This window comes from Volvox carteri, assembly GCF_000143455.1.
Source record: "Volvox carteri f. nagariensis unplaced genomic scaffold VOLCAscaffold_5, whole genome shotgun sequence".
NCBI lineage: Eukaryota > Viridiplantae > Chlorophyta > Chlorophyceae > Chlamydomonadales > Volvocaceae > Volvox > Volvox carteri.
The window spans coordinates 680,473-693,194 of NW_003307548.1; the positions used below are offsets into that span (position 1 = coordinate 680,473).

The window sequence follows — 12,722 nt, forward strand, 5'->3', positions numbered from 1 at the left end:
GAAGATACCAATACTGTCTCTTACGTCAAGTCATGTTCTCACCCTTCACGGAGCAAGACGCTTCACGGACTTCTACTTTCCCTGTGCCGTACCTTCTGCAAGCAAATGGCGAGCAGAAATCTTTCAACATGACATCTGAAACGTGAAGCGGCCTGTTATTGCAAGCTTGCAGGAAAGTCTGCGGCTGGGCCCTGCGCGCCCTCTTAAGTTGCTGCCGTGGCCTAGAGTATCGGCACTTCGAGGGTGCTCATTCCATCTGCCTGAATTAATGGTTGCCATATAAGGATATATCTATAGAAAATTTGGGCTCACAAGCGAGGAACTCTTCCGAGCACCTCTCCCGACGGGAGAGGAACAGCGTTGCAGCCCTCTGTACAACACAGTCGTGTCATGCCACAAGTATATCCAAACACGAGTAACGATGACCCAGCGCCCCTCAGGGGCGAGGCGTGCTTGGGCGGGGACACAACCGGAGGCATGTGCATGGGCGCTTATGGGGACGACGCAGCTGCCAAATGGTATCAGCGCTCAGAGTTCGACATCCTTTTGGACTTCCTCGACACAGATGGGAATGGCAAGGTCCGTAGGAAAAACAACGAGTTTACACAAAGCCCGTTGCCGTTTTTGAGCATTCCAATGTACGCCACGATTTATCGTGTATGCAACATGCGTTTATGCAGGTCTCAGCTCTCGAGCTGGCGGACTTCGTAGACAGCCTCTTAGGCACCCAGGACCACAAACGGCCCAACGGATCCCTCGTATTCGAAGCCGTGCTGACGACGGCGCTGCGCCAGGCCAACTCCGAGAAAGACGCCTCCAAGGAAGGCTCTGGCCCACGTCCCGACCCGCGTCCCCCACCTCCCCCACCTCCTCCACCTCCACCTCCTCCACCCCTCGGCTTCAAGAGCGACACCAGCAAATGGACGAGCACCCGCTCGGACGAAGACACTGGGGCGGCAGGCATCCCGTCATCTACACAGCAGCAGCAGCATGGGCTGGAACGGCAGCATAAACGCCAACCGCCGCCGCCGCTCTCAGCAGCGGAGCAACAGCAAGGACAGAAGCAGCTGCCGCGGGGCCCGTCTGCCTCGCAGTCGCAGCTACGGCCACTGGTAACGGGATCGCTGGCGTCCAGGCTGGGAGCCGTCACCATGAAGGAGATTCAGCAGTACGGCAGTACCCAAGTCATGTCCATGGATGCCGTACGAAACTGCTTTGAGGAGCTTCTGGCGGTGGGTTTTCGTTCTTGTCCCTTGTGTCCCTCTTGCCTTGTCTCTTGGTCTTGTCCTTTTTCGTTATTGTTTTCGTTATTTTGCAATACAACGGTTGCGTCTGCTAGCGGCGAAGTCGTTTGGGGAGTGTGGGAGAGAAGGCGATCATCAAAGCAGTCCAGCTTCCCCCCGGCCGACACGCCGAGGTGGCTGTGGGGGGTTGCAGCCCCCGCATGTGTTTCTTCTGCCCCTCCTCAACCTCCAGCTCCCCCGAACCTCCCCCTTCCCCACAGCCTATCCTTCAATGAGACCTAAGTTGTCTTAGCTCCCACAAACTCCTTCACCTTTCCGGTCCCCTCAATTCCCACTTCCCCCCTACCGGGAAACCCTCTTTCCAATTTAGGACACGGACCTCTGGATTCGCCTGACCAGCAGCTGCAGCGTCATGACGACCACCCTGTTTAGGCAACTGCTTATGTATTCGGGTGAGAGGGAGAGTGAGGGTGGGGTTTGGGTTCCTGGATGTTGCTGGTGACGGCGCGGGCGACGGAGTCCCCTTTAGGGGAAGAAGGGGTTCCCCTAAAGGGGAAGAACTAAAGGGGAACCCCCTTTAGTTCCCCTTTAGGGGATGAACTAAAGGGAATGACCCGTTAACCCAGAGGGGACGAAGGGGTTCCCCTTTAGTTCTTCCCCTTTGGGGAACTAAAGGGGAAGAAGAAGGGTTAAAATAATCCGACGGGACTTTTCAACGTTCCCAATGCACAGCGGAGTTCCCGCCTCGCATGCCGTGCTCCACGTCATCGTGTTTTGCCGCCCACACACCCCTCCAATCATCATCAGCCCGTCAATCCATCCTTCCTCCCGTCCGCAGCTGGGCGCCTTGAAAAGAAGTTCAATATGATGGTCTTCCTAAAGACGTACGCGGCATTCAATGCCCTGCCGTTGTGGCTGCCCTTCCCCAGCTTGTGGTGAGTTTTACAAGAGTGTGTGTGGGGGGGGGGAGGGGGTGGGTGGGAGGGGGGATTCGGGGTGAGAGGGAGGGCGTGTGGGAGTTTCAGGGAAGAGAAACCGCGGGAGGAGCGCGACTTATGGATTGAGGAGGAGGGGGGGGGGAGGACGAACCACAAACGAGTGAAGCTGGGGCAAGAGTGTACCAGACGTAGAACTGACCGAAAGGCGTCCCTGAAGACGGCGACCTCGGGATGACGTAGTGGAGATGATGTAAAAGCATAATCCCAGAAAGAAAAATTTAACCGTCTCCATGCCAATGTTACGTTTATCCTTATCACAACCAGTCAAGGTGGTGTCAAAAGACACCGGATGCGATACACCAGCGAAGATGTAGCCATCCAGTGTATGACTCGCACTAATGCACGATGTCATAAAAAGGAAAGTCTTGAGAATAGCTATGTGAACCCCTTTGAAGAGAATCATTCAGAGATATGTAACTGCTCTTGCACGTTACAGTTGGAAAGAACGCAAACGTGAACATTCTTTCCTACGCAAAAGAAAGGCCAAAAGGAGGAGAGGGAGCTGGTAGGAAGAGAAGCGCATGTGCAGAGGGGAGGGGAGTCAAAGAGGGCAAAGGAACAAAGGTTTGTGGTTTTTTGTGTGGGGGGATTGACGGGAACTTGGCCCGCCCGTGTGTGTATGTGTGTACATGTGTATGCGGAGGGAGGGGTAGGGAGGCTTATGTGCTGTGGGTGCTGTGCCACTGCGGCAGTCGGCCCAACCCACTGTACCCCAGCGCCCGTCAGTTTTACCCCCATGCACCAGCACCCCCTACTCTTGCTGCTGTCCCTGGGATTTCCTTGCGATTTCTTCTTAATTTTCTTCTCACCGTGGGTTGCACCTTCTGTCCTCTTAAGTCGGCATTTAACCCCCCTCCCCTCAATCCCCCACTGCCCACACACCCCCACCCACATGCCGCCATCTTCCCTCCTTTCCCCCCTTTTCCCTCTCAACAAACACACGTACATACGTACCTACCTACCTTGGCCCGTCAGGCGCACTCGCAAGAACGGCATTTTGTTTCTGGTGTACCTGCACCAGCTGACCAAGCTCCAGAACCAGCTCGGACCCACCATCAGCTCCCGACTGCCCCTTCATGCCACTCTGGTGGTTCTCACCATGTTGCAGTTCATTGCTACCTACATACCGCTGGTGGGTGTATGCACTTGCATGCGTGTGATTGTCATACACAGATGACATGATGTGGGGAGAGAGCAGGTGGGTGTTTGGGTAGGGTAAACCGGGAGGCCCCAGCACCCTCCTCTTCCCCCGTACACAGTCTTTATCCCCTCCCTTCCCTTCCGTCGCCACAGTGAAGAAGCTGCTCGCAACCACTTGCTGCGGCTTTCTTCCTGCATGTGTTTTGGCCCCCCTGTGTTCTTTCGCCCCACTCTCGCTCCCCAACCCCCAACTCCCACCATCCCCCACACGGCCCCAGATCGCCTTCATCTCCGCCCACGCCATCCCTGCCATCGCGTCCGCCCGGTCGGTGGTGGACTTCATGCACGCGAACCCAATGTCGAGACAAGTTAGCTTTTTTAGCTCCATCTTGCCGTGGGCCGCTCTGCAGGTGCGACAAAGATAGTCGCATGTGTACGTGAAGCTGGCCGTACAGCCGATGTGCTGCCCGAACAGCGAAGAATCAGGGTCATTATCAGTACCCTTACTATCCTCTAATCCAATAGGTTATCTTTTAAGATGCTGCACTTCACTTTGTCCCCTTCATGTTATACTCTCTTTGTCTCTTGTCCCTTCTTAGCATGGTCCGCCTTTTTGCTAGTATAGCTTTTTCGGGGTGTGTTTCCTAGGGTCTCGGTATTTGGGTGTTTGAAGGGCTGCTCGTTCTGCTCGTGTTATCATCCTTTGGCCGCACCCTTTTTCTCGCCTGCCTGTAAACCCCCTTCCGGTGTTTCCCTTCCTGTATAGGACTGTACGGCAGTTGTTTTTCATGTTGGGTCTATAGCCATACGAATCTGGATAAATGTACGGCTCAATGAAAGGTTTAAAACAAACAAATATTCTGCTGTCGCCGTAACGGGAATTACATAAGCAAATTTCCAAACCCTTGGCCGAGTCAGACAAAAAAAAGAGCAAAAAATGTTGTCACAAAGATTGGCTAGTACACTGCTTGGACCTGACTAGTTCATCCGAATCCTTGTGCCCCTCCCCTCCCCTCCCCTCCCACATAACCCGCCCCTCCCTCATACCTCCCTCTCTCCCTCCCGGCAAAACGCAGTTCCTGACCTCCTCAGCAGCACTCAAATTGAGTTGCAGAGATTTCGTCAATCTCAAGGTACGGTACCGTGCTGCAATACGGCAGCTACATTAGCGCGCCATGCGAGAGCATGTGTGGGTGATCCCAAAGCAAGATTAGTCCACCGCCATGCACCGCATTCTCACCGTACCTGATGCGGCAATTCCCTCCCATTATGAGTTTGTTGGGTTTCAGGTTTTAAGCCCCTTCCCCCCTGTCCCGCACAGTTACCCTTCACAAACCTTTCCACGGGACAGGTATTCCGTCTTTCTAAGGGAAGCCAGCTTGTTTAGTGTTTATTTTTGTAATGTTACAGAGTGGGAGGCTTCTGGGCCGCTTTATCACATTGTCAGTTCTACGATCATTTATCACCTTATAGCACCATCCACCACTACCACACTTCGCCATACGAACTGTAAGTCCAAGGCGGCGGATCCAGCCTTCAGGGACCCCTCCTAATCCATTCACCCGAACACCCGAAGAGACGGAGGGTTCGGCAATCACCACCAATCCAGCGTGCGAATCTGGTCCATCAACTGTGACCTCAACTCCACATCTCAGCAGCTAGCCATAATCTCGCGCTCCCGACTAATTCGGGGGTCTACCCAGGAATCGAACCCAGGACCTTAAACCGCTAATTGCAGTAGTGTCAACCCAGACCAGACCTAGTGTTTATGTGATCCGGCCCCTTGGCGCTTCTTCCCCCTTTCCCCCATCCATACTAGATTCCCCCTCCCTTCCATGATGGACCTCCCCCCGAGGTTCGTTTTCAGTCCCCTCCCTGCTTTGGATGTCGGCATTTGGTTGTTTTGCATGTCACATCATCGTGTGATTGTCACATCTCTCACTCCCGAGTGCACCCTCAGGAGCAATGCAAGGCCGTGTTCATGCTGGGTGACGTATCGTCTGAGTTCGAGGGCTACAAGGGTCTGACCATTCGTGATGTGATGGACAGCATCAAGTCCCGAGTGGAGCTAACTATCAGCAGGTGCGCAGGGAGCTGGAAGCAGGGCCGGCAGCAGGGGCGAGGAATCCGCCAAGGTCTGTCCGGCACCTCTTTCTTCACTTTGTCCGTTCTCCCTAACTTCTTACTCACATTTCCCCTCATCCATAACTTGCCTGCCCTGTGTTGCCCCGGTCAACTTTTTTCCGCTACCATCGCGACCATCATCGTCAACATGGCGGATGCAGGTCCGCGTATCATCGGCTGAATGCGCTGATGCCGTTGGTTTTCGGTTGTATTCTTGAGGCGTTTCGACGGCTGGTTCGGTTGTTCCTGGTGCGAAATCTGGTGGCTAAGGAACCGCTGGGCAAAGCGGTAGTGCCGTTTGAAGTATACGCGCTATTCTACAACATCTGGTTCGCATACTCAGAATGTAAGTTCGGATATCGCAGTCCAAAGCAAATTTGAAACCCTTTCTTAATGTAGGAGTTTTGATCTATGCCTGTATGATGAATAAGTTAACCTGTTTTGTTTACACGGCTGGTCGTTCATCAGTGCTATTGATGTCACTTTTCTTGCAGCTGCGGACTGTACGGCGTATCTGTACAAGCTGCGTAAGGTCAGCAGCGTCTTTAAGGTGGGTGCCACACCTTCCGGGAGAAAAGGACTGTGCGGCTAATTAGCAGTGCACTGGACGGTCCCCGCGCGATGCGTCGTTGGGAACTACCTGGCTTTGCTTGCAATCACCACCAACCAACCTACCAGCAGTCAACCAACCAAGAAATCTTATTATCTAATTTGTGTGCGGAACTCTTCTTGATCCGTGCGTGTGCGTCGTGCGTGCGTGTGTATGTGTTACGGGGCCTGAGGTTGGCCAGGGGCACCTAACCAGCGTTATTTTTTTGCGGAATAATTTCCGAATTCGGAATAAAAAAATGTTCGTGGTCCTGAAAGTTAAGAATAAATAATGTTCCAACCGTACAAGTTCATTCCTCCAGCCAAAAATGGACTGTCCATGCCAAAGCCGTTGGAATCTTACAGGAGACATACATGTTACCCATATCATAGTACTTTAATGCCATGGATACTGTTAGGAAGCTCACGCCCGAAAGTCAACGAGGAATCGGACTGTTTCTGACCGGACCAAATACTGCAAAACATTCGGACCCGAAGCTCCCAAAGCATTGAAGGCCATTAAAGCAGATACTAAATTTCACTGAAGCCATTAGCGACGTTAATGAAGACGGTGTAGGGGTCGTAGGCAATGTGGACGCAATGCTGCAGCCAGCCGACGACAATGACGCCACTCCGGTTGTCAACAGCGAGCGGGCCAAACATCAATGTTCCTCATATGGATACAATCGCCATGGGTCAGGAAACAGGTTGCGTTTGGTGATTCCGGTTCAATGCTGCTATGCATCATTACTTCTGCAACCTGGAAAGTCGTGTAGTGTTATCTTTCAACGTGATGCAAGACGAACGATGGTGAACGAACTCTATTCGATCAGTGCTTGAGAGATTGGTGTGCGCGTGTTGCGACATTCCCCAAACCCGGCGTTTGCACGAACTAAACTGTAACTCATCGGGGGGGGTTCTGGGGGGGGCCGGAGCTGGCCCCCCAGCGCCTTACAGATTCGGAATACCTTTATTCCCGCGACTAAAAACCTATTCCTCCGTTCGGACTGGAAAATTAACCGGCAGAAATGAAAAATAAAACACTGCACCTAACCGTACCCCAACGGGAACGACCGCCGAAGCACTCCATCATTGGTGGGGCGTTACGTCCCTAAGCCTCTACTCAGCTGCATACGCCGGCTCAGATGCCAAGCAACCTCCGTTCCACCGAGCCCATGCTCCTCAATTGCACCAACACCGGGACTAATCGCCACCCTATTCCTGCGAATTCTGTTACCGCTCAATTTCGTTACCCAATCACCACCTGTTATACAGCCTGGGCCAGGCCCTATACCGAATTATTTCCTCTAACACTGCTCGCGGCATTGGTAAAATCTTCATGATGAGCTTCCCCACCAGCCGCCCAACGCATTAGAGGTAAACCCAGTGTCTCATCTCAGCCTTCAACACCCCAACGTGTACATCCATCCGATGGATCAGCAGTGGATCCAAACCCACTTGCTCCATCCCATTATATTATATTATAAAATTATATAATGCCTCTGGGCGTCGATTTCCAGGATTATCTCAATCTTGCCGGTTACCTAACTATCAACATGAGCTGCACCGGTTGTACATTAGCACACTTGTTATTTGTTACGGTCACGGCACATGGTGTGGCTCGTGGAAGAGCCTCATGTAGGGCATCAGGTCCCCAGATCCCACAGCCATAGGAGCAAGCAGAAGAACCTTGTACTTGTAAGCACCTCATCCGCAGGTCAGGGCTCCAGAACTTAGGGGTGCCTAGCCTGGCTAGCAACCTGAACACAGCACCCCCCCTCCCGGCCTCGGTGAGGGCTGTTCGGCAAACCACGAAGGAAAAACTTTCCCCTGTCAATAGGCTAATAAGACTCAGTACAAAGCGGCCCCCCGCACAACAGGCCTCAGTTTCCTTGCTTTATGGTATAAGAAGTTGGTAGCCCGCTGTAATAACGACAACAACAACAATAAACAACAACAGGGGTGGCCACACCCACCAGCCGCATGCATGCATAATCTGTGAGACACGCGCATTTCGCCTCCTTGGGGTGGGCAAAGACCATTAACGTTAGGCGTAAGCCCCAAACCGGGGCTAAAACCCCTCACACAACAACAAGAACAGCATTGAGCAGAGCTTGCATGTGTGCTGTTCTGCAGATGCAGCCAGCAGCAGGCTGAGGTCACCATCACCATGAAGCAACAGTGATACCACTTTGCCGCCGCTGTTGGCGATGTTTACTTGGACACCTACCTAATCATTTGAATGATGTCTATTTATTGGGTTATCATTGGGCTTCATTGGATTATCAGGATGCGAAACCCTACTCATTCCCCTCACATTCCCCCCCGTCTACCCCCGCTGCACATGCACAAACATACACACGCACACACGCACACATCCACACTGTCCAGACGCTGCTGAGCAAGGAGGAAGCTCTGTCCCAGTCCCTACCCTGGCTCAACAACCACAGCCCCAGGAACCTGCTGCTGTGGTCCCGGGTGAGGCGGGAAAGGGGGAAAACGGCTGTGTATGTGTGTATATGTGTGTATGTGAGTGGGAGGATTTGGAGTCGGGAACCTGCACCACCTGGCGGGTTCGTGAAGGGGACGTTGCATCTTCCAACCTCTTTCCTTCCTCTTTTCCCCCCCTCCTCCTCCTCCTTCCCCCCTTCCTCCTCCTTCTCCTCGTCGTCCTCGGCTCCTCCCCCCAGGTACGTCCTATCTGATCTCACTCTGGGTAGAGTGCTACCCGGTGTTTTGTTCACTCTTTCTGCCCCTCGCACTCCGATTGCCCGCCCCCTCCCCCCTTTCCCCCTTCCCCCCTTTCCCCCTCCCCCCTCCCCCCGTTCCCCCTTCCCCCGTTCCCCCTCCTGCCACAGCTCCGCCGCTACTACCAGAGCCCCAACTGCCTAGAGCTGCGGTGGATTGAGATGCACCTCACGCTGGTGGTGGTGGCCGCCCTTGCCTTCACCGTCATCTTGGTGGTCACGTTCGTGCAGGTCTGTGTGTCATGTATTTATGTATGTATCTATGTCAGTGTGAGACTTGGCGTGACTGTGCTTTGAAGAACCATGCTGCGAGAGGGCAAAATGGCGAGGAGGGTTGGCAAACGAGCGAATTTAACTGTGTGCGTGAGCGTGTATGTAGGTATGTATGTGTTGTGTATGTGTGCGTGTTTGTGTTTTGGAGAGCCGGGATAGATGGTCGGGTGGCACACTGCTCTAAGTTGATGTGGAGAGTACGGAAGCTGAATGTCAAAATGCCCATGGGTTACTTCAGCAGGCGGCATAGCGGCAAGGACTGCCCGCCCTCAGGCGGAGGGCTCTGGGTAACCCCGAAGGCCGCTGCATACACATACATATGAAGGACGCTATGAAGTGGGAACCTGAACGCCTGGCAAGGATGCTGGAACGTACATGGTCCCACCGCAACTCTATCGTTCCCTTTGGCCGTTAGTATCCTTTATCACTTGCTTTGTCTGAAGTGCGAGGTAGGATGGTGCTTATAGGCGATCTGGCAGCCCTTGAGCCCTCGGCTCGGTTTGCAGGTATGGGGAACGCACCCCCACGACCATGTAACACACACATACATACATAGACATACATATGCATGCAACGTTTACTCCTGCCCTACCGTCTCCCGCCCTACCGGCTTCTCAACACCCGGCTTCTCAAACTGTAACCAATCCCTTTTCTGGTACTGCTGCTGCTGCTGCTTTTCCGTGCCCCCCCGCCCGCCCGCCCACACACATGCCCTCCCCTTCCCAGAAAACGTTGGTGCAGTTCTCTCCGGAGAATTCAGACCTGCAGCTGTTCGTTGTGTGGGTCATCCCGGCCTTCATCTACCTGTGTGAGTACATCTACGTGTGCCTTTTGGAATCCGCAGCAGTACAGCTGCAGTACAGCTGCAGTACAGCAGTAATACTCACGAAGTGGCGGCCTCACCTCTTCCGCATCGTCCTGCATTCTCCTAGCCCCTTATCCCGAACCCCCGGATTGATCTCAGCTATTGTATCCTCTCCCTCGGTTGCACCCCCTCCCCACATCCTTTCCCTTCCACTCCCACTTCCCGACCGATTTGCAGTGATAGCTCTGGTCATCGACGTCATCATGTCGGTGAGTCATCGGGGGCTTGGGGGCCGGGGCAGGTGACATCTTGGCGGGAGCTCGCTTCCCCCCCCGCCCGGGGGATGCCACCCTTCGCGGTGAAGAGGGGGGGGCAGGAGATGGTAAAAGAGGAGGAGGAGGAGGACGGTGTGATTCGCCAGCACCCCCTTGGATGCCCCCTGCGTACCTTTTTCATGAGTGGGGTTGCCCCTTCTGCATCTCCCTCCCACCTTCCATCCTCATCCTCATCCTCCTGCTCCTCCTCCTGCTCTTGCAACTGCTCCCCCTCCTGCTCCTGCTCCTCCTCCTCCTCCTCCTCCTCCTCTTGCAACTGCTCCTCCTCCTGCTCTTGCAACTGCTCCCGCCGCATACCTCACCGCCTCAGGCCTCCACGGGAACTGAGTACCATGACGGTGTGATGACACTGTCGGCTGAGGCGGTGAGTGAGTGAATGAGTGAGTGAGTGAGGTGGTGTGTTTAAATTAACTGTACAGCTGCGAGATGTAAAGATTTGAATATGTCACATCATGATGGGAAGCAACCGGGAGTGCAAATGGTGAAGTAGAAGCACTGGATGGGGCTGCCCTTTTCGGGAGCCGCAGCCGTCATGTGGCCAACACATGCTAAGGTTTTCATTCCGCGTTTAGCACATCGTACGCTAATGCAGTTTCGTTTATGTTGCTGGGCTTTGGAGGCAAACAGAGCATGAAGAGGCAAGTACCATGTCCCCAGGGGGCAGCGGTTTTGCCGCTGTTGTGGTACGAATAGCCGAATCGAGCATGAAAAACACGTGTTATTGGAATGCCCAGCCTATAATGATATTCGTGCTGAAGAGGGATTTGATCATCAACAGAGCATGTTGGAGGCCATGAAATGGGAACCAGCATGTCTGGCGAGGATGTTGGAACGTATGTGGGCTCACCGAAACTCAATTACCCCCTTTGGACGCTAGTCTGGGCTGATGTGCGGTGTTTTTTTTTCCTTTTCTCCGTGGCTTTTAGGCGTTGTAGTATTGCCCTTGGGCCTTCGGCTCGTATGGGTAGTCTTACAGGTATGGGGTCACGCACCCCCAACCATGTAACATACACACACACATCATGCAGAACTTAACCTGCTGCTGCTACTGCCGCTACTGCCCGTTCTGCGGCTACTGCTGCTGCTGTTGCTGTATCCACACGTTTCTGCGTGACTGCTCTCACGTGACCCGGGGGAGGCAGGTCTTCATAGCCGACCGGCTTAACAGTGCGGAGGAGATCGCCCGCCGCCACGGCGACCGTGTCAAGGACAACGGAACAGCCGCCATTGCCGCCGCGGACAGCGACGGGGACAGCGACGACGGCGGCGATGCGGAGGAGGCGTCGAAGGACCGTCGTAAGCCCAGCCGAGCCTTAGTGCCCTCAGCCCGCAATCCGCCCCCGCCCGACTCCGGGCTCGTGCGCAGAATGACCGGGGGCCTCGCCACCACCAGCACCGGCGGGGCAGGAGATGAACGAGGCTCATTCGCATCGGGGCTTGGAGGCGGCGATGGCGGCGGCGGCGGTGGTAGCCGCAGCAGCAGCCTCAACAGCCGCGGGCTGCGCTCCGGCGCCTTGGATGTGGTGCCAGGGTTCCTTGGCGGCGGTGGTGGTGGAGGAGGAGGAGGAGGCTGGGTGCCGGCGCTGCATTACCGGCTGTCCGGGGGGGAGAGGGCCCGGCTGCAGCAGTGCCAGGAGGTCATTAAGGTGCGGAAAGGGGGGGTGACCTCGGGTGAAGAGCTGACCTCGGGTTAGCTATCTAATGGCCTTAGCGGTTTCTATTTCAGCGCCCGCATCCTCCCTCCCCTGCCTGCGGCTGTCTTTGCCCCGCCGCCCTCTTGTACGGGACCTCTGGGAGGGGAGGAGGTGGTTCAGCGCGGGTTCAGCCGCCTCCTTCCGTTTCTCCGTCGTCGCCTAGTGACATGAAAAAAGCAGCCCGAGCTGCTGATTCTCGCCATGTCGAAATGGTGGACTCTGTTAAGAGGGGGGATACGATTGATCAGAGGAAACCCGGGATCCGAGGAAATATTTGATATCCCGGCGCGGTTCCTCTCCCTCGGGTTGCTCCGGCCCCCCACTAGGACCCCCCCTCCCCCGCGTGGACTTACCCCCTCGTCTCCCTCTCCACTCGCCCCTCTCCCTCCCCTCCCCGCCCCCCCAGGCCCTTGTCTCCTACATTCAGTTCAACGCCGAGTACATCACCATCTTCGGAGTGCCCATTGACACGCACCTGCGCAATACACTGTTCTCTGTGTCAGTCACGCTTATGGGGGCCGCCATCTCGGCCTTCCTGGCCATTGTGGTCAAGCGCTAGTAGGAGGAGTAGGAGGGGGGAAATGAGGAGTAGTAGGAGGAGTACACTAGGAGGAGTAGCAGCACTGTAGTTGCAGCCGGGCAGTAAGCAGCGAACACTATCAATGAGTCTATTATTAATGTACTTGCGTGTATGCGTATGCGACTCGCAGTGCAAAGACACACGTGCAGACATACACTTGCTCACACATACATACATGCATACATATACACACA

At 54.7% G+C, this 12,722-nt stretch overlaps 1 protein-coding gene across 1 annotated transcript; it reads left to right on the forward strand.

The window, feature by feature from the left end:
• Positions 1-390: 390 nt before the first annotated feature.
• Positions 391-12,507, forward strand: VOLCADRAFT_87340 (uncharacterized protein; the record flags this gene model as incomplete). The annotated part of the gene is made up of 17 exons (XM_002947030.1): positions 391-579; positions 681-1,232; positions 1,615-1,696; positions 2,083-2,179; positions 3,218-3,374; positions 3,661-3,792; positions 4,459-4,515; positions 5,343-5,464; positions 5,668-5,852; positions 6,001-6,056; positions 8,486-8,572; positions 8,953-9,072; positions 9,841-9,922; positions 10,157-10,188; positions 10,565-10,618; positions 11,397-11,900; positions 12,355-12,507. 17 exons carry the CDS (start codon positions 391-393, stop codon positions 12,505-12,507), a joined length of 2,661 nt encoding a protein of 886 aa, XP_002947076.1.
• Positions 12,508-12,722: the final 215 nt, after the last annotated feature.